Source organism: Daucus carota, chromosome 1 (assembly GCF_001625215.2).
Source record: "Daucus carota subsp. sativus chromosome 1, DH1 v3.0, whole genome shotgun sequence".
Taxonomy (NCBI): Eukaryota; Viridiplantae; Streptophyta; class Magnoliopsida; order Apiales; family Apiaceae; genus Daucus; species Daucus carota.
The window spans coordinates 24,779,137-24,802,395 of record NC_030381.2 but is presented as its reverse complement, the minus strand read 5'-3'; the positions used below and the strand labels follow the sequence as shown (position 1 = coordinate 24,802,395).

The following is a 23,259-nucleotide window of genomic DNA, read 5'->3' as shown; positions in this document are numbered from 1 at the left end:
AGCAATAGAGTTGCTAGTGACCTCGGTATTGAGACTCTAGTGCCCAACATAATCGCGAATTCAATATTTTCATAATCTGACTTCCCTAGTTTTCTTAAATTCATGCTTCCCCTAAAATCCTTTTACACTTGAGTAGTTTGATAAATGAACCGGTCGTGATGCTAATTCTACACTCTTGAATGAGATTCGAAATCTAGTTATTGCTTCCTTTAACAGATTCTGGTAAATGAGAACTGTATGTCAAAAATCAAATTTAAGAAGTCTTACCATCGGATTGGTGGCCTGAAAATGATATTTCAGGATCATGCTTTTGATATCTCGGTAAACCTAAAGGTTACACATGGTTGGAGTTATGCCCCCTAACTGGTCAAAAGCATCGGGTAGCATCACAATTCCATACTATGTACTTGTGTCGAAAACTTTATATAAAAGACGGCATAACTATTATGGACATGTCATCTCATTCGACTCGGGTGAGCAACCGCACATGCCTAATTAAAAAAAAGTCCCTGAATTTATAAATCCATGTATATATACATATTGAAATTTAACAAATAAAAAGTTAATTATACATATTGGAAGTGTTAATGATTTTTTTACAAAATATGGAAGAACATATTTTTAGTAAATTTTAAATTTTTTAATTTGGTTCGTGTTTATAAAGTGTTTTTAAATTTCATTTTATTTAAAAATTTATTTAGCTTTATATTGAAACAAAAATTAAGGCCTCTAGTTTAAAATTTTACATAGGCACCCCAATATTATTGTTCTGCCCCTGATTTAGATTCTCCTCTTGCAGCAATCAGTTGTGTTCACTTCATTGAGGTATTAGAAAGTCCAATGTTAAAGACTCAATTGTGGTTGGCAAGCTCATCAATATTTCACTTTCTCTGATCTTGAAGAGAACCTAGTTGAAACGCTTCTAAATGTCCTTTGTTATTGATTTAAGGCATAGAAGTGTTTCGATAAGCAGCCTAAGCTACATCTACATTGCGTGGAGATGACTTTACAAAATGAGTCTCTCGCTATTCTCTGATCTTGAAGAGAACCTAGTTGAAACGCTTCTAAATGTCCTTTGTTATTGATTTAAGGCATAGAAGTGTTTCGATAAGCAGCCTAAGCTACATCTACATTGCGTGGAGATGACTTTACAAAATGAGTCTCTCGCTATAGAAGGCGCTCAAAGATGTTCACCTAATAATCTTGAAAATTTTGAAAGCCTGAAGTTGGATGCACATCTTCCTTATCACGGGCCAATTCTATCAACCTTTTCTTAGATTTTTTAAAATCACAATCCAATACACCCCTCTTAGATTCTTTCTTTTGCTAGATCTTTCTTAGATTCTAGTATCGACTATAAAACATTATACAATTTAGAATTATATTATATACCATTTACAATCTTATTTTGGTAAAAAATAATTAAAAAATAGCATATCATAAATATCGAGCTTATACTATTGTTGTGCTTGGCAGGGAAGAATGGGATTGAATGACTAAAACTAAATGAAAAATAATAAAGGTAGGAGCGAAAGTTTGGAAAAAAATTAAATGAGCACAAAACTGTTATGACGAGATTTGAAAAGAAATTGAGAATAGGAGGGAATAAGAGTATTCATTTCAAAATTAGGAGTGTGATATCCAATATACGGTGTAAGGAATGTAATGGAGGAAAGAATTAAATTTATATAAATAAATGTACCAACATATACATATACGTATCCAGAGTTTTTTTATTCAAATATATCATTTTTGTAGTTCCAACGTTGTAAGTTACAGAAAAGGTCTGCCACATCTGGTACCCAAAACGTGGGAAGAACTATGATTGTAGCTCAATAATTTACTTATAGTAAAATTTAGGCCATTAGTCTATTTTCTAAATATATTTTTTGTTTGAAGCTACCAAAGTCAATGTTAAAATATTATGGTAAATTTTGGCCGTTGGTAAATTTTCTAAATATAATGTGTGCATATAAACAAGCTATTATCCATGAAATTATTACAAGCAACCCTATATATATTTATAAATGACTACATGCATTAAAATTTAAAGAAGCCCGTGCATTTGTTAAATATGGCGTCAACAAGGGGAATTTACTTTTTTTGTTTTCTCATTTTTCTTCTTTTGGTTCCTGAATCTTTGTTAGCTAAATCATTTGGGATAAATCGCAAAGTCAAAGAACAAGCATTACCTCCTTCAGAACTAGATGGAAATAAACAATTGGAATCGGATTCAAGTTCCAAAGATAATCAAGTCCCTCAAGGAACTCAAATTCCTCCAAATTCAGTCGAAGATAGTAATCATTCGGGAATCATGTCTAAAGATAAGGGAGACTCAAAAGACAGTAAGCAATTGGGGTCAAGTTTTAAAGATACAGAGGATACAAATGATAAGAAGAAATCAGAGTCAAGTTCAAAAGATGAAGAAGAGAAGGAGAAAATGGATAAAACTGAGAAGGATAAAAAGAAAAAAGAGGAAAAGAATAAAAAAGATAGAAAGCAAAATGATAAAGAGGAGAAGGATACGACGCAGAAGAACAAAAAAGAAAAAAGGGAGAAGGATGAACCAGAGAAAGAAGGTAATGATAAAAAGAATAAAGGGAATAAGGAGAAAAAGGATGAGGAAGAGAATGACAAGAAAGATAAGGAGAAGAAGGATAAAATGGAGAAAGAAGAAAAGGATAAAAATGGAAAGGAAGGAAAGGATAAAGAGGAGCAGGGGAAGAAAGATAAAGAAGAGATGGATATAGAAAAGAAGGAGAACAACAAAAATAAGCAATCAGGATAGAGTTCAAAAGATAAAGAAAATAAAGGACGGTAAAGAGTCGAATTCTAAAGATAAAAATGATTCAAAAGATAGCAAGAACTCAGAAGAGAGCTCTAAAGATATAAAAACAAGACATATTGGAGCACTTTAGTTCTTCAACTCCTTCTAACAGTGGCAGGCGCGGCGCTGGCAGCGCTGGGTGAGCGACCACATAAGTTTCAGAAAATAAAAGACTCCTAAATTTATAAATTCATGTATATATTTTAATATATATTTATATATATATATATATTATAACTTAACTAAAAAAGATAGTTATACATATTGGAAGTATTGTTAATAATTTATTTAACAAATTATGCAAGAAAACATATTTTTAGTGAATTTTAAATGTTTGAATATAATTTAACATGTTTTGCAATTTCATATCATTTAAAAAATTATTTAATTTTATATTAAATAAAAACTAGAACCCCTATTTGAAATTCCGCATAATATCCCCAATATATTTGCCCCGTATAACAATTGTGTATATATTGAGAATTGGGTCTTGGAAACACACTAATATAGCACAAATGATAGTCATTATCTGATTGTTCGAACAATTTTTCTTCTTACAAACCTCAAACCGCTTACACATGAATAATCTACATGCTTTCAACTATTTATCTCTAGGATTGCATGTACATTATTGCATAAGATTAGTATTGTTGTAAATCTTTAATTATATATTAATTTATATTCTATGTAAAAGAGTAAAAGATATAGAGAAAGGACAGAGAAAATGAATTGTTTTATTGAATAGTAATTTTGCAATATAGTACAACTCCTATATTTATAGAGGTTTCCTACAAATTAAGTATTAAGTAAAATCTTGATGAACGTGCAAGACTTAGTCACTAAGTTTTCTAATATATACGTGTAGATCTTAGTACTTACGTATTCTTGAAATACGTGCATAGCTTAGTGCTTAGGTATTCTTGAAGTACGTGCATAGCATAGTAATTAAGTATTCTCAAAGTACGTGTATAACTTCTTTGACAATCACTTATATTATAACACTCTTTCTTAATTGTTAAATACAAGTTATTACAAAGATTGATTGACTCATTAAAACCTTGCAAGGAAAAAACCAGTGGGATAAAAAAAACCTTGTTGAAGGTTAAATAATACAGTCTCTTCCTGAATAAAATGTCTCATATTTTGATATCTTGATGTAGTTATTCCTTTAATCTCCGTATGCTTATATTATTTTGTAGCTTCTCAAATATTGATGTTGGTGATGACTTTGTAATTATATCCGCCAGATTATCGTATGAGGGAACTTGTTGTACGTCAATATCACCATTCTCTTGAAGTTCATGAGCGTAGAAGAATTTTTTTTCAATATATGCTTTATTAGATCCCCCTTTGAAATACTCTTGCTTTAGTTGTTTATATGGGCTGAATTATCTTCAAATAATATTGTATGGCTATTTTTGATTCTTGATAATCTGCATGATTTTTGAATATGTCGAATAATAGATTGTAACTATACATTCTTTACCTGCTTCATCAATTGCCAATAGCTCAGTGTGATCAGCCAAAGTGAGGATCTACCATGTACTTGGCATCTACATATCCAATCAGTTGTGATTTTGAGCTATTTGGAAAGACTAACCCAAGATCAATTGTCCCTTAAATATTCTCAATATGTATTTGATTTCATCCCAATGCCTTTTAGTGGGGTTAAAACTGAAGTTGCTAACAGATTCACTACAAATGCAGTATCAAGTCGTGTGTTGTTGAAAGATACATAAGGGCACTAATTGCACAAAGATAATGAACCTCAGGTCCAAGAGCATCTTCATCTTCCTTTCTAGGTCGGATAGTTAGTAGGTTAGATCTGTCCATGTGGAACCGATCAAGAACCTTTTCAGTGTAGTTCAATTGATGAACAAATAGGTCTGAAGATAAATTCTCCACCTGTATACCTAAACAAAATCTTATCTTTCTTAGATCTTTCATCTCAAACTCATTTTTCAAATAGGTAGCAACATTAGTAATATCTTTAGAAGTACCAACAAGTTTCAAATCATCCACATATACAGTAATAATAACAAAATTATTTAAGGGACGTTTAATGAAAACACAAAGACATACTTGTTTATTAACATATCCATCATTCATTAAGTATTCACTAAGCATGTTGAACCATATAGGACCAGATTGTTTCAAACCATATAATTATCGTTGTAATTTAACAGAATATAAATGTCGAGACTTAGTGTTGTCTATCTTTAATCCTTCCGGGATTTTCATATAAATATCAGAATTAAGTCATCCATATAGGTATCCCGTCACAATGTTCATTAGACGTGTTTCTAGTTTTTTCATAAAGTTATACTCATTAAGAAATGAAAAGTAACTCCACCCATTACAGGAGAGTATATTTCCTAATAATCAAAATCATACTCATTAGAAAACAAAAGGTAACTCTATTCGTTATAGGAAAGTATGTTGGCAAACGTTGAGTCTGATTATATCCCCTCTAACAAGAAGGTACACCTCAAACCACTCTTGCTTTGGATACTGATGATATTAATGAATTGAGATTGTTTCTTAAAAGCATGTATGTTAGTCATAGGGTTCAGACTTCAGAAAATGAAAGGTTTAAGATTGAAAACTCTAATCTTAAAAAGAGAAATGATCACCTAAAAACTAAGTTAATCTTTATGCTAGAAGTTTAGAAAGAGAGAGATGATGTTGTGTGTGTTAAACAAAAATCACTTAAAAAGCATATATATCTAGAAGGAGAACTAGATAGAGAGAGAGAGAGAGAGAGAGAGAGAGAGAGAGAGAGAGAGAGAGAGAGAGTGTGTGTCTGTGTGTGTGTGTGAGAGAGAGAGAGAGAGAGATCATTAAAATCTGGAAAAACTCAAGAAAGACAACTCATAATATCTTAGAAAATGGTTGTCGGAAAAATGGGTTAGGTTACACAGAAAACCCCAAATGTATGAAATAAAAGAAAGCTGAAGCTAAGAACATCAAACCAGTAAACACTGGTAAACAATTAAAGTCTAAAATAGCTCCTGTTAAGTTTAACTTAAAAATTTATAAACTCAAATCAGTAATTGAGAAAAGTTGAACATCAGAGGTTAAGTCAAGTTTAAATTCTGATAAATGCAAATAATAAAAGGTTAAGACCGTAAATATTGGCTTAATGTATCATAAACAACTTAAACAAAAGTAGAAAAAATTCAAAAAGGAAAATAAGGATAAAAAACCTAGGAAGAACAGAATGGTCATGCTGGGATTAATTAGGATAAAAAATACTAACCTATTCCTTTCCACCTATAAAGGCATGTTTTAACTGTGGTAGTACTAACCATCTGGTTATTGAATCCAGGAAGAATAAAGAAATAAACACTGTTGCTCCTAAATTAGAAGTTTTGAATAGAACAGTTAGATACATACCACATAATCTTTATTTTCATTGTGGTGTCATTTCGCATTCCATTTACACATGTAAAGAGTGAGTATCACATTTTGTATTATAACTATTATTAACTAACACCCTCTTTGAATAAGATTAAAGTTAATTATGTATGTGTATCTTCTGATATTAAGAATGTTAACTTAAACTCTAATAAGAAGTCTTCTACTGCAAATGTTGACAAACTTAACAAGACCAAAGGATCCAAGCAAGTCTGGGTCCTTAAAAATACTAACTGGCAAGCAATCTGATTGCAGGTTAAGTGGAAAAATATCCTAGCCTTGAACAGTGGATGGTCAGGACACATGACTAGAAACAGAGCCCTGCTATTACACTTTAGAGAGAAGGTTGGCCCAAGTATTTCTTATAAAAATAGCAATATAAGAAAAACTCCGGGATATAGCAATATTAATCTTGGAAACGTCACCATTGAAATGTAGCTCTAGTTGTAGGAATCAAGCATAATCTGATAAGGGTGGAGTCAAATATGTGATAGATGTTACCATGTGGATTTTTATGATGAATACTGTGAAGTTGTCGGCAGATCAACTGGAAATACTACAATGGTTGGGTACATACATGTTACACTTATTAAGCTAAGCTCTCCACAAATGCTGATGGCTCTGCAATCTATCTGTTAAGTAGAGCAACTCTGAGGAAAGCTGGAATTAGCACAAAAGACTTTCTCACTTAAACTTCAATGATATTAATGAACTTGTAAATAAAGATCTAGTGAGAATATTGCCCAAAGTACAATTTACTCCTAATGGCCTATGTGATTCAGGTCAAAATGTCAAACAAAGAAGTCTTCTTTCAACAGTAAGACTGGATCTTTGATTCTTGAACCATTTCACTTATTGTATATTGATCTTTTTGGTCTAGTTAATGTATTGTATATAGCAGAAAAGAAATATGTACTTGTTATTATTGATGAGTATACAAGGTACACGTGGGTGTATTTTCTGCATAAAAAGGATAAGACACCATCCATTCTTCTGGAGCCTGTGAGGCAACTGAAAAAATGATTAAAGCATACTGTAAAGATTCTCAGAAGTGATAATGTCACTAAATTCAAGAATGCAATAGTTGTAGAGTTCTGCAAACTCAGGGGAATAAATCCAGAATTCTCTGCTCCTAGAACTCCATAGCAATATGGAGTTATTGAACGAAAGAATAGAACTCTAATAGAAGCTGCAAGAGCCGTTCTTGATGAAGCAAATATGTCAACCTATTTTTCGGCTAAGATTGTAAAAAATGCTTGCTTTACTCAAAATGCAACATTGATAGATAGGCATGGCAAGACACCATTTGAAATTGTGAAAGAGAATAAGCCAAATCTGAAATACTTTCACATTTTTGGCTGTAAATGTTTTGTTTTAAAACCTCATCCAGACTCTTCAAATTTGATCCGAAAGCTGATGTGGGCATCTTTCTTGGATATCCATTCTTAACTAAAGCCTTCAGATTTTGTAATTTGAGAACAAGAGAGTTCATGAAATCATTCATGCCTCCATTGATAAAAAGATAGCTGGACTGGAAGATGCTAAGATCATGACCAACTGAGATTTGAAAATAAAGTGCCATATGGTTGATCTACTAAATTTTGATACTTCTATAAATATTGATAATACATATTAGGATCTATCAGACTCAAATGAGCCATTATTTACTTATGGTACTTATACAACAAATATGAAAAATGTTGAGGGGATGCTATTGATATGAGATGCCAAGACACCTAGACAATAAAGAAAATAGGAGGATTATACTCACACAAAAGTATGAGCACTTTGACTCAAAGTTTGATGATTCAATGACAGATCTATATGACAGATTCCCGAAGTTGTTGAATGATTTGTCACTTGTTGGCAATGAGTATGATCTTGAAGACTCCAACCTGAAGTTCCTATTAACACTGGCTGAGAAGTGGGATCTAAAGGCCACTACCATTAGAGACGATTATGAACTTGATAAATCTCTTGATGAAATTCATGGAATTCTCAAAACTGATGAGCTTGACATGAAACAAAGGAGCAAGAGGCATGGTGGAAAATTCAAATCAATTGTCTTGAAGGTTGAGGAGAAAGCACCCAAGGAAGTTGTTATGAAGAAGAGTCATTCCAAGAGAAAAGCTCTAATCACAAAATCTGATAGTGAGTCATCAAACTCTGACGATGACTCAAACTTTGATAGTTTCACAAACTCTGATGAAGATGAATGTGATGATTACAACTTGCAGCTCTGATGGTGACAAGCTTCAAGAAGATGGCTTACAAGAACTTGATGAAGTCAAGCTTAGTCACAACCACATGAGGTGATGAGGGCCCAATTATTTATCACTAATAGAAGGTTCATGCATTGTGCCATATGTAGGCTAAGTGGCCATAACAAGAGCAAGTGCCCAAAAACATATCCACAACAATAAAATGAAGCGTTTGGAATCAGAAGGGTTGAGTAAGGAGAATATGAAACCATGAAGCAACCACAAAATGAAGCACAGAATATACAACCAAAAAGTACAAAAGAATTGAGGAGAAAAAAGATGTCAATTCGAAGGAAAGGATATGAGGTTGCAACAAATCAGGAGCTCTCAAATTATGAAGTGTCAAATCAAGAAGCCCCAAATAACGAGGGGCAAAATGAAGAAGTTCCAAATACGGAACTAGATGCAAGTGAAGATGAAACAATGCTCATGACTTCTAGACAATGCTCAGGACCACAGGGAGCCATTAATTTCAAATGACAAAAGTAAGTATTTTGATGAATTGGCTTTTCAAAAGAATTTCCCTGGGAAGAAGATGCCTTTAATTACTGGGGAAATAGAGGATTGGCAGAAGTTTGGTAGAAAGTATGTTGCATTCTTGAAAAAACTTAGGGGAGACGTAGGTTTCAAAATAGTCTTCATGCCTAATCCTGGTCAACTACCTTTCAGAGCTACAGGAGGGACTCCATCTGCTTCAACACCCATTCAGTCATTTGAGCAAGGCACTCAGTCATAGTAATGTCAATGGAAAGCTGGAAAACTGCACACCCACATGTTTCCACTCAAAAAAGTTCAAGTTTAGCACCAATTTGGAGGTCCACAAGACTCAGCTCACAAAATTCATTCAAGTTTAACAACACTGAAGATGATCCAGTTGACCTTGCCTCTTAAACATAATCATCAGCCTTTATTATTAGATACCTAGTTTCATTGAACAAGAAATTTGTAATATATCATTGCTATCATTTGATTGTAACAAGATTGTGCTCTTTTGTTTCTATTTTGGAGGTCTTTTGCTGGTCTTTTGGATGTATTTTGGTGGTTAAGTGCCATGTTGAATATTATGGTCTTTTGGATGTAGTTTGGAGGATAATTATTGTAATGATATTTCTTTTTCAATGTTATTACAAACCTTTGTTTGTTTTTAAATTTCATTCATTTGTCTCTTTTTGTTATGGGTTATCATTTGTACAAATCATTTGTTCAAGAGCCAACTGCTAAATCATTACAATTTCAACTAACAAATCAAACTCATTCGTTCAAATGATAATATTCATTAGAATTTTCATTGCATTCATTATCAACTGCAACTAAACTAGAGTAAATACAAGTTGTCACTAAGTTTTTCCATTCTCTTATCGAAGTAGAACAAAAATATTGCTACTATAATCAAGATCGAGTTTTACACATTTTTATTGTCTTCTATCATTTTCAATTTTTCCTCTAAAAACTTCACCTTCTCATCTGCAATCTTCAACTTGTAACCTGCGATCTGCAACTTGTCCTCTAAAATCTTCACTTTTTTCTCAGCAAATTCTTTCTTCTATTTCATTTCACAAAATGCATCATAAGCTCGACCATGCAATCTATCATCCAGTCACATAAAAAATTCACATCCACTTTCATCCCGAAATATAAAACAAATCACTTGACATTTGTATCAACATAAATCATCATAAATAAACACTCACGAACCTTTAATTTAGCACACGTCTGGAATCTCGTTCTAGGATTCTTTTTTGTGCATGAGGTGCGATTTTGAACCATGTTATTACAATGATATAACCTACTTTCGCATTCATCAACCGACTAAAATTTTGAGATTTTTGACATGCAGCGTCTCCTAATGGGATTACTACGAGTTGTTACCAATCTGAACTGGATTTTAGCGAGTAAAAATGATGGTAACCACGAGAAGAAGATGAAGAATCCTAATATGTGTATATAATATGTATAAAACTCTTATATAGCCGTTGTATTGACATTAAAGAACTCTGATGTGGACTATTGTGTGCAACGTGTATTAAAAAGGATTGTTATACGTTCATGTCAGTTTTTAACATTAAAATCCACCGCTTTTTTGTCGGGTCAAAGTTTGTGAAATAACGATATAACATCATCCACTACTAGAGTGGTACTTTTAATACAAACTAGAATCAAACAATTGATACATGACCCTGCCTTCTCTCACCAAAATGATACTTAACTCTTATCATATAACTAATTGGTTTGAAAGCTCTGAACTTCATTCGCTATGCTTCACAGACCACCAAACATGTAACACATGGAACACCTTGGAGCAAGTCCAAGAGTACCCTAAAACAATGTCCCAAACTAGAATTTAAAGCATTTTATACAAATGAATGCTCCAAAAATATTCTTGTGATGCCTTAAAATACTAGAACATCCATTAAGTGCCTCGTTTTTAAGGCATCACTAGCCATACCTTATTCCACTTCTATCAATAAAAAATTTCTTTTCCTCCCTCTTTACACGTATCTTTTCTCTCATCTTTTACTTTCCTCCAAATGTAATTCAAATATAATATTATATTAATTATGAGACATATAGTTGGAGGTAAAATACACAAGTCATGTCTTAAATCACCTGAACATTATATTTTATTATATTTATAAGACATCTAGCAGAACATTGTTGTACTTACTCTTAGTGCGTTCTACCTTCTGATACGGAATACGATTCTGGATTTCAAAATTTTCGAATTTATAGTGGGACTCGGAAATCGAATTATGAAAATCAGAAATTTAATATTTAATTTGATTAATTAAAGGAAAATGCCAGGTACCCCAAAAACTCTTCACAATTTTTTTCTCAAATCTACTTGACAAAATATGATTAGTTCAACTCATATCAATATATATATATATGTGTGTGTGTGTGTGTACATATATATATATATATATATATATATATATATATATATATATATATATATATATATATATATATATATATAGAGTCCTACTCAAATAGAAACCAAATTAGCCTAAAAACTAAAAACCAGTTTCTGGACAGTTTTTTATCACTATTTTTAACTACAATAATCACTAATTTGCACATAACATATCACTAATTTTTATATAGCATATCTCGCGAATATAAATATATATACACACATATATGCAACGTATATGACCATCATCTTCACCCAAATCGTAATAATGGACCTCTTACCACCATTACCAAACGTTTTCATGACTTTCCACCATTGTCTATCATCACCAATAGTCACATACACTTTCCATCATAACTTACAAAACTAACGACTACTTACCATCATCATACAACTTCTCTTGCGGCTTCCTACCACCAAGAACCTTCCTACGGATGAAACTAATCATTTATAATCGATTATCAATAATTTAGATAAGTAGATTTTCTCAATTTTGATAATAAAAATCGCTGTTTACATACTGTATAAAAACAGTGATTAGTGCAGTATAAATTAGTGATACTCGTAGTTATAAATAGTGGTAGGGAAACTGGTTTCTAGTTTTTATTTTAAGAGTGGTTTCTATTTGATAATGAGCCTATATATATATATATATATATATATATATATATATAGGGTAGCACTCTATAGCATACCCTCTTATATGGAGTTACGTAGCACACCATTATAAATATATACATAATATATATTCTATTATATTTTTTATGAAATATAATTGCAAATTTTGATTATTAAACCGAAAATGAAGTTATACAATTTTTTATTCCAAAGATCATCTAAAATTATGCAATATCTCAACATGATTCTATAACAGAATAATAATCATCCAGAATTATTCTGTTGTAGAATCAGTTTCGAAAATATACTTTTTTTAATCAAATTTTAAGTGTTAAATTACTTAAAATAGATTTATTTTATAGTATTTTATATTAGAATCACATTTTATATGTATTCTATAACAGAATTTATAATAAAATTGATGATTTATAGTGGCGCACTATGTAACTCCATATAAGGAGTCCCTCTTTTGAATGTTGGCATATATATATATATATATATATATATATATATATATATATATATATATATATATATATATATATATATATATATATATATATATATAAAGGAGGATGCGGGCGTCTCTAGAAAGTCTTCTAATTTTTCTTAAATTTCGGATAGAAACTATAATTATAATTCAAAAAATCAGGTTCAAGAATTCTAAAAGTAATACAATTCATTTCTTTTTGAATTCTAAAGATGATACAATTCTTTTCTTATTTAGTATTTCTTATTGAATACTAAATATGATACAATTCGTTTCTTATTTAGTAATCCTAAAAGAAATAAGATTATATTTATTCAAACTAATAATAATAGATAAAATACAATTTATATTTAAAATTTGTAAGGTAATATGTCCAATTTTATTTTCGATAAGATATATAAAAGAATAATCTAATACTAGGTCCGTAATCACAACTGTGTTTAAGAGTCCAAATATTAGGTTTCATAAAAAAGAGAGTCTAAATAGTAGACAATAATAATAAATCAGAGAACACGATATGTTCAAATCATAAAATTTAATAACTCAGCGTGTCTAGAATTATTGAATTTAGTCTTATAATTTTCTTAAATAAATTTCAAATTGAAAATACAATTATAACCTAAAAATCAGGTTAAAAATACAATTCTTATTTTCAAAAGTTATAAAACTTATAGTCTTTGTTGTGCCATAAAATCTCCCTAGGCTTATTTTGTAGCCCATCGTATTGTCTGGGCTTTATTTGGGCTTGCTGGAGGCATTTGGTAAATAATATTGGACTTCACCAGGGCTGGGTGAACCATTGAAAGTTTACAGGAAGGCATATAGGCTTGCATTGGGAACAAAATGGAGGCTGCCATCAGAGTGGGGTTGCACCTGAAGGCGCTTTAGGGGTTACTGCTAAATGCATCCTGGCTTGCAGCTACAAGGCTGTAGTTAGGGGATGCCGCTGGCAGGGCTTCCGCCGCCTGGGCAGAACGGCAAGCAGACTCCAAACAGTACTCTTCTTCCTTGTTTCTAGGAGGACGAATTGGAGGTGGATTGGGAATGTATCAGCTGTTATACAAATCTAGTGCATATAATCGGATATACATCGAAGATGAAGGCTTCAAGTGACCTACTTGGAGTGGGATTCCGCTAGATAACTACAAAGGAAGGCTGATTTATCCTAAACTAGAGGTGATAAGAGTCTATCTTTTCACTCACGCTTATCAAGAACTACATGGGCTTGATCCCTATAAATAAGGTATGTAGGCACCTTGCAAAGGGGATTCGGATTCATAATCACAAGTTCTACACTCTGTAGAGGCACATGTAACCTTCGTGACATTATTTCCGGGCAATTGCGGGACGGAATTCCATAATTCCGGCCTCGTTGTTTGGTCCTTTGTGAGCTTAGCCCTTAAATACATTAGTTTTCTTATAGTTTATGTTAACGGTAGCCCCTAAAAGCTAGCCGTAAATTACGAAGTTGTAACGAATATCCCTATAATTGTGCAATATAGTTCTGGGGGTGTTCTATCAATTCCTCTCACAACAATTTTTGGCGCTAGAAGGAGGGGATTACTGATCTTAGAGAGGAGAGATGTCAGAAATTCCCGACAATCCAGAAAACCCCAAGACGCCGGAAGACGGTACGCAAAACAATAGTGACGCTCCGAGTGGGGAATTGACACGTGAGGAGATGAAAGCAAAAATGAAGACAATGAGTCGAAGGATTGCCTCCCTGAAAAGGAAATCAGCAAGGTCGAAAAAGGCTAACAAAGTGACCCCCACCAAGCTGAATTTCGACTGAGAGGGCTGCAGGAAAGAAGGTGGAGACCCTGAAAAAGAGGCTAATCCCGAGGGGGATAACGGAGAACACTCGCAGGCTGCCAGTGTAAGCGTGTTCGACCGCCTGGGAAGGAAACTGATCGAGCCCTTAACGGGGACGAACCTGAAAGATCGCAACACAGGGCTCCTCCCAGCCAAAGACAGGAGAAGCCCGTGTCTGAAGCTCGGTCAAAAGACAAAAACGCAGGTCGTCAAAAGTCATCTCGATCCATGATGATAAGGAAAGCTCAGGGTCGCACAATGATGAGGAAGTAAGCAAAAAGAAGGAACAACCCTTAGATGATGATGAGGTAGCACTTGATGATGGGGATGATAAGTGTAAGATGGAAGAGCTGTTGGAAGCCCTAAAGAAAGTGAAGGCCGATAAGAAGTCAAAAGCCAAGCTTACCGTTAAGTCACCCTTCACCAAGAGGGTCAGGGAGTCACCCCTACCGCGTATCTACAAGGGGGTTGGCAACCTGAGATTTAACGGAACCACAGATCCCGTGGAGTATCTTAGCCTGTTTGACACCAAGATGGAGGTCTACCAAATTCCAGACCTCACAAAATGTCTCTTATTGGCCGCGACTCTTAGGGATGACGCTCACCACTGGTTCAAGAGGCTTCCCGCTAATTCTATCAATTCTTGGAGGAAAATGAGTGAGCTGTTTGTGGGACAGTTCAGGGCTTCCGTTACCTTATGCCCCACCTGCCAACACTCTGGCTAACATTAAACAGAAGGAGCATGAGACACTAAGGAAGTATTTCAAGCGCTTCAACTCAGAGGTGCCCCGTGTCAGGCCAACATCAAAGGAAACCCTGAAGAATTTTTTGATAGCGGGGGTAAGACCTGGAACAGACTTCTGGAAGGAGTTGCAAGAACGAGAGCCTGAAACCCTAGCTGACTTTTTTGCTAGGGCGGAACCCCATAAAGTAATTGAGGAATCTCTTGTTAAGCTGAAGAAGGAATCGAAGTCCGAAAGCCGTAGCAACTGGGAAAGCAAAAGGGATAGGTCTTACAGCCCATAAAGGAGGAACACCTATAAAAGGAACCCCTACACAAGGCCTACTGGTGAGAAGCCCTCAAGTCGAGATGGCAAAACCTCACCCATCACTGTGAATGCAACCAGCACTCAGGGCTTCGATAAGTCAAGGCTAACGCTGAGGAAGACCAGGGAGCCGAAATACCACGAATATACGCCTCTCATAGCTTTCATAGATCATATTTTCGAGGTTGGAGACAAGGCGAGGCTCTTCCGAAAGCCTTTTCGAAGTGGGCCCCTTGGAAAGAAAGACTAGGGGAAATATTGGCTTTCCGCGACCTGAACGGACATGACACGGAAGAATGCGTGCACCTCAAGGATCACATAGTGGATCTCATCAGAAGTGGATACCTGACAGAATTTGTGGCCCAAGAGGCTAAAAAATATAAGGACCAGAAGGCCGAAAAGGCTAATGAGCAAGGAACCAACTGTAACACCCGAGCTGGTAGTGTGCGAACGATCATCGGAGGACCCTTCGTGGGAGGCCAGGGACGCAGTGCTATGAAAAGATATGTACGGGAACCCCGAGGGTCACCCTTAACCAATGTGTGCCACCTGTCCGAGAGGCCTCCCAAAATGTTTAAAAGGGAGACCATGGACATTACCTTTACTGAGGGGGATGCACGCACGGTACACCATCCTCATAGCGACGCCCTGGTGGTAACAGCCGTGATCGGGAATGTGAACGTGCACAGGCTTCTTGTGGACAACGGAAGATCAGTCAACATCCTGGCCTATGGTGCCTACCAAAAAATGAAGATGGCGGATAAAGACATGATGGCTTGATACAATGAACTATACGGCTTCACGGGAAACGATGTCCAAATTGTTGGAAGGGTGAGGCTGCCAATAACCCTCGGGGTAGAACCACTGGCTACCACTCAAGTTGCAAAGTTCATGATAGTGAATGAGGACATCTCCTATAACGGAATCTTGGGCAGACCAATCCTTAGGGACATGCGGATCGTAACCTCAATCTACCACCTACCCATGAAATTCCCAACCCCGAATGGAGTAGGGTGTGTACGGGGATGTCAGGCTGACTCTCGAGAATGTTATAGCAGGGCCTTGAGGTCTGCAGTGAAGGCTTGCAAGGAGGTCCAACTTGTAGAAGGAGGTATCCCGAAGAATTATTACAAGCAAGAGGAGCCAGATGTGAAACCTAAGGCAAAAACCCAGGGAAAGATATTGATAAAGTTTGTGAAGGAAACTTGCAACATGGTGGTCATTGTGCAACTTCCAGGGGAAGAACCATACCTTGAAGCCTCACATACTAGACATGGAAGGCTCACCCTCATGGGCGCATCCCCGGTGGAAAATATTGACGTGGTTGAAACCCTGGTTAAGGGAAGCGTAGAAGATGTCACTGACAATGATTCTGAAGGGGCCAGTCAAGTGCAGCCCCAAAATAAAATACAAGAAAGTGGTCACGAGGCGCTTTATGGCTTCAACAATGCTATGGTTACTTATCAACCTGGGGACCAGACACGGCTTCCCGTTCATGAAATCCTGGGTACGCAACCCCAAGAGGCTAGCAAGAAAGAGGTTACAGTTGAAATTGACCTCGACCCAAGGATGCTGGAAACTCTGGTGAACACTGGAGCAGCTAGGGACACTCTATCAATCTTGGTGGATGAATCCGACCCCTCTAAAGAGTTAAAGATTGGAAAGCAATCGGGGCCGGACCTAAGGGAAACCATGGCTGCATTCTTAAAGAATAATCTAGACGTCTTTGCTTGGGACCATTCGGATATGATCGGGATCGACCCAGAAATCATGTGCCACCGCCTCAATATTGACCTGGACAGAAAGGGAGTTAGACAGAAGAGGAGGCCAATCAGTGGGGAAAGGGCTACCGCCCTTCAAGAAGAGGTAGACCGACTGTTGAAGGCAGGCCTAGTAAAAGAGGCTTTCTACCCCACATGGCTAGCAAACCCAGTATTGGTGACGAAATCTAACGAAAAGTGGGGAACCTGCATTGACTTCACTGATTTGAACAAGGCTTGCCCCAAGGATAGCTTCCCCCTCCCTCGAATTGACCAACTGGTGGATTCCACCGAAGGGCATGCACTGTTAAGCTTCATGGACGCCTACTCGGGCTACAACCAGATCCCCATGTTTGAGCCAGATCAGGAACATACCTCCTTTATCATTGACAGGGGGCTCTACTACTACATTGGGATGCCTTTTGGCTTGTTGAATGCTGGGGCTACCTATCAAAGGCTGGTTAATAAAATGTTTAAGGACCAGATTGGGAAAACAATGGAAGTATATGTGGACGACATGCTAGTCAAGTCAAAGGAAGCCGATGATCATGTGGCACACTTATCAAAAATGTTTGACATACTAAGGGATTACAGGATGAAGTTGAATCCCCAAAAATGTGTATTCGGGGTTGAATCAGGCAAGTTCCTAGGCTTCATTGTCAATCACCGGGGAATCGAAGCTAACCCTACGAAAATCAAAGCCTTAATCGAAATGAGGTCGCTTAGGAATGTAAAAGAGGTGCAGTGCCTTATGGGCCGGGTTGCCGCTCTAAACCGGTTTATCTCAAAGTCCTCAGATAAATGTAGAGAGTTCATTGCAGCCATAAAGAAGAGGCAAAAATTCGAATGGACAACAGAATGCGAAGCTGCCTTCCTGAAGCTAAAAAAGTAACTTCGAAGCCCGCCACTGTTGGCAAAACCAACGGGGGGTGAAGCCTTAATCCTTTACTTAGGGGTTTCCGAGTTCTCGATTAGCGCCGTCCTGATCAAGGAAGAAGAGCAAGCCCAACAACCGGTATACTATGTGAGCAAAAGGTTACTTGATGCTGAAACCCGATACTTAGATATGGAGAAGTTAGCCTATGCATTAATACTGGCTTCCCGCAAGCTGAGGCTTACTTTCAGGCTCACAAGATAGAAGTGCGAATGTCCTTCCCCCTCAGACAATTCTTACACAGGTCGGAAGCCTCTGGAAGAATCATGAAATGGGTAGTCGAGCTAGGCCAATTTGACATTGAATACAAACCGAGGACCGCTATCAAGGGACAAGCACTAGCTGACTTCATACTGGAAATTCCACCCACTTTTGAGGTTGAAAGGATGGAATGTGTACTCGAACCTCAGTCTCCAATAACCATACCCGAGAATTGTTCCCCATGGTGGAACCTATACGTAGATGGGGCCGTCAATGGAAATGAGGCTGGGGCTGGCATTGTCCTAGTTAGCCCGAAAGGTCATAAGCTGCAAAGCTCCATTCACTTTGACTTTAAAGCCACCAACAATGACGCGGAGTATGAAGCCCTAATAGCGGGGCTGAAGCTAGCCTTGGAGATGAAGGTGGAAAATATTAATGTTTACAGTGATTCAATGTTGGTAGTCTGGCATATCCGGGGAGGCTTCCAGGCTAGGGGTCCCCGTATTAATCTCTACATGCGATATGCCCAAGAGCTAATTGAGAAGTTCAGAGAAGTCAAGCTAGAGAAAATACCAAGGGCTGAGAATGCAGATGCAGATGCCCTAGCCAAGTTGGTCTCGCAGAGGGATGCACACATGCTTGGGGTGATCCCCCTCGAAATCCAATATCAGCCCAGCATCCCTAAAATTGAGGTCTTGGACGTTGAGGTTGAGGAATCTGATCTTTGAACAACCCCAATTCAGGAATACATAACCAATGGAACCTTACCTGGAGATCAGGATGAAGCCAGAAAGTTAAGGTACAAGGCAGCCCAGTATGTTATCTACGATGGAGTTCTTTACAAAAGAGGGTTCAATCGATCCCTCCTCAGATGTGTTGTTGGGATAAGATGTGAATACATAATGCGCGAAGTGCATGAGGGAATCTGTGGGAATCACTCGGGGTGTGCCTCCCTCGCTCACAAGATTCCCCGTCAGGGCTATTACTGGCCTACCCTTTACAAGGACGCTCATGCCTTTGCCAAAGCTTGTGACAGTTGCCAAAGGTTTTCTAATACAAACAAGAATCCATCGGTACCCCTGAAAACCATGACAAGCCCCTGGTCGTTTGCTATTTGGGGGATAGATCTGATTGGTGAATTACCCAAAGGAAAAGGGGGTGCGAAATACGCAGTTGTGGCTGTAGATTACTTCACTAAATGGGCTGAAGCTGAACCCCTGGCTTCCATAACCGCAAGGAAGCTGGTAGACTTCGTCTATCGAGCAATTGTTTGTCGATACGGGGTTCCCTATAAGCTTATATCTGACAATGAAAAACAGTTCGATAGCAATGAGATGATGGACTTCTGTGAACGCCTTGGGATAAAGAAAGGGTTCTCAGCAGTGTGTCACCCTCAGAGTAACGGTCAGACGGAGGCCGTAAACAAAATTATCAAGCACACCCTGAAAGCCAAACTAGAAGAGAAAAATGGATGTTGGCCCGAAGAACTTCCAATGGTATTGTGGTCTTACAATACCACCCCAAGATGTACCACAGGCGAAACCCCGTTCACCTTAACATACGGATGTGAAGCCATGGTTCCCGTGGAAGTCGGAGCAGGATCTGTTCGAAAGGACAACTATGACCTTGAGAATAATGAGGTCAACCACAGGCTATACCTAGATCTGATTGAAGAAGTAAAGAATACGGCTCAGTTGAAACTTGCCGCATATCAGCAGAGGACCCTTAAATACTTCGACAGGAAAGTGAGGGCTCGACCCATCAAAACGGGAGACCTGGTTCCAAGGAAAATGATGCCTAATATGAGGGTTCCCGCTCATGGAGCCTTCGGTGCCAAATGGGAAGGCCCATACATCATCAAGACAGTGCTTTGGGAAGGTACCTATCACCTTACAAACACGGATGTGAGACTCATACCACGGGCATGGAACGCCCAACACTTAAAGTGGTATTACCAGTAGCTTCACCCGGGTAGTATTTCTATAGGCTTCGGCTTTGGGGCCAGGACAATAAAGGCGGTTTATTAGTTGTAATCGCTATGCTCTTAGGAAAATTATCAGACAACTATTTGCTTTATTTGCTAGAATGCTCGGGGGGTGGTGTCTTCACCCCCCCCCCCAAAATATGTTATGTCAACTTTTTACCATGTGATTCAATAAAATTTCAAAATTTTCCGTTATGAAAATCTTGTATATGCTTGCTTGCTTACCATGATTGTTAATTGAATGCTTCATGTATGCTTTAAAAGAAGTTAGGGCTTCAATTGCATCTAATTCTCCACCATAATTGTAATTATGCTAAAGAACTCGGGGGGTAGTAGGCATATCATTAACATTACTTGGATTAAAATTCATCAAAAATATTAAAACTTGGAAAACACAACTCAACAACTTGGCTGCACTCATTGGAAGGAAAGTTTATCAAAGCTTTCAAGGTTTTGGGCTTATCAAAGCCCTTCAAGGTTGAAACTTATCAAAGCTTTCAAGGTTTCAAGCTTTTCAAGCTTGCAAGGCTACACTTATTGGAAGTAGGGCTTATCAAAGCCCTTCAAGGTTAAAGCTTATCAAAGCTTTCAAGGTTTTGGGCTTATCAAAGCCCTTCAACGTTAAAGCTTATCAAAGCTTTCAAGGTTTTGGGCTTATCAAAGCCCTTCAAGGTTAAAGCTTATCAAAGCTTTCAAGGTTTTGGGCTTATCAAAGCCCATCAAGTTTAAAGCTTATCAAAGCTTTCAAGGTTTTGGGCTTATCAAACCCCTTCAAGGTTTAAAGCTTATCAAAGCTTTCAAGGTTTTGGGCTTATCAAAGCCCTTCAAGGTTTAAAGCTTATCAGAGCTTTCAAGGTTTCAAGCTTTTCAAGCTTGCAAGGCTGCGGTTATTGGAATTAAGGCTTATCAAAGCCCTTCAAGGCTTACATTGGGGAATTAATGCAAGGCTTACATTTGAGGAATATTCCAAGGCTTACATTTGGGGATTACTTTAAGGCTTTCTCTCGGGGCTTACTCTTGGGGTTTACGCGAGGGGCGCCAATGTTACATTCAAACTTAAGTCTAGACGAGCTTAGGTTAATTATTACCAAGTTTGCCGGGGAAGCAAGTCTATTAAAGTTATGGCACTCTATATGACAAAAAAAAAGTTATGGAACTCTACATTCGTTCGACAAAAAGCAATATCAGGGATGGCATATTATGGGTCACAAACCCGGATAACTGGGCTTACAACGTATTTTAATATAAGGTTACACCCTTTGTTCACTCTCCTTACCTGCATGGAAAGTTAGATGGCAAATACATACAACGGTAGAAAGAATGCAAGGAATTCATGCAAGACGAATGAAGAAGTAAAAGCAGTTACATAAAAGAAATATATTGCAAAGGAAATTCCTCCCCACACCAATAGGGGGAGGCCCTTACAATATCAAAATATCTTAAGGAGCATTCGGAGGTGCCCGCACCCTCATCCAAAAGTATAGAATTCATGACGACAAGCGCCACGCGCAAAATTCTTAAATAAATAAAGTTTGATTAATAAACCGGAGATGGAGGGATCAAGAAGCAACTGGGGGAGAGGAGGCCTTCTGGGTTTCACTGGCGGCTGGAGCATCTGGAGAGATCATGTCTCGCGGAGAGGCTGCAGCTAGGGTCTCCAATGAGGCCACCACATGAGGGTCCTCAGAGGGTGCCTCGATAGCCTTTTACTGGGCTTCAGCCGTAACCTCGCCTACAACAGGACCCCCAAAAAGGCCCTCGGTGCCTGTCTCGACTTTCTCCAGACCAAGAGCATCTTCAGCCTTGGCTTCCTCCAAGGCAACGGTCGCATCAGGCCCCAGCTTAGCCTAGTCGTTGTCAAGGAAAAAGCGGTAGGCCAACTGGACACAGTCTTTCACTCCCGCGGCGACCCCGACCTAAAATATCGTGGCCTCTCGCTGTTTCCTCCCAACATTCATAGTAGTGGGTGTGTCCTGGAGGCCCGTCACCTGCAGCTCCAGTTCTTTGACTTGCCTGCGCAGGCCGTCAACCTCATCTTCCAACCCCATCTTCACCATCTCCTCCTTCTCGTTCTCCTACAAGGCCTTGACCTCCGCTTCCTTGAACTTTAGATTAGCCTTTTGGAAGGCGTCCTTTTCTTTAATAGCGGAAGCCAAATCAGACTTGGCCTGCTTCAGATCTGTCCTCATGGTCTCGTTAACCCTGACGGTGTCAGCAACGTACTCAAAAATCTTCAGGTCAAGGAACAGGCTCTTGGCGGTAGCCACCACCTTATCATGCGCAACCTCAACCGGCATAAGCCTGTCCCATTCCCGAATCACCGCCTCGGGAATCTAGCTCTCGACCATCCGGTGGAAGAGTTGGGTCTTCGAGGAGGAAGAAGAAGTAGGGGAGTTGCGAGCCGCCTCCAACTTGAGCCTCTTGCCGGAGCGAGCATCATCGGGGGTTCCCGCCGCAGCAGCCCCAGAGGATTCCCTCTTGTGGGAACCTGAGGAAGTTCTTTTCTGCTCCATGGAGGAAGCATGAGCCTGGGAGATAGGAGGAGTAGTGACGGGAGCCCGGGAGCCGGAAGCCTCCCCGAACAGGTCTTCATATTTTGTGGACCTCTTCACGAATGAAGGGATTCTGGAAGTCATCTCTGCAAGAAAAGGGAGACAAGGGAAATAGTCAGAAACTACACAGTTATTGGCAAGGACATAAAGGGATGCAAGCATGATAGATAGCATAAAAGTTACAAAACAAGTGGCATGGATAACATGAAGTTTACAAGACATATAGCATTAAAGATAAATAATTGCAGGGTCTTAAGCTAAGAGGTAACCTGGGCTTCCGGTCACCTCCACACCTACACCCCCCTCGTCAACGGGGGATTCCACTACTGTAGTGGAGAAACCAAGCCTCTCCAGATTCTCTGGAGTTAGCAGGCTGGAGCCATCACCCAGCTTGGTGGAAAGCCCCAGCACATGCTTGGCCCTTTCAAGTGACTCTCCCGCCA

General features: G+C 38.0%; 2 protein-coding genes across 2 annotated transcripts; one reads left to right on the top strand and one right to left on the bottom strand.

Annotated features, from left to right (window-relative positions):
- Window positions 1-2,074: 2,074 nt before the first annotated feature.
- On the top strand, window positions 2,075-2,788 carry LOC108219691 (protein MNN4). The gene has a single exon (XM_017393194.1). It carries the CDS (start codon window positions 2,075-2,077, stop codon window positions 2,786-2,788), a length of 714 nt encoding a protein of 237 aa, XP_017248683.1.
- Window positions 2,789-4,522: 1,734 nt separating this feature from the next.
- LOC108219681 (uncharacterized mitochondrial protein AtMg00810-like) lies at window positions 4,523-4,936 on the bottom strand. Its single transcript, XM_017393182.1, has one exon. It carries the CDS (start codon window positions 4,934-4,936, stop codon window positions 4,523-4,525), a length of 414 nt encoding a protein of 137 aa, XP_017248671.1.
- Between the last annotated feature and the right edge of the window lie 18,323 nt (window positions 4,937-23,259).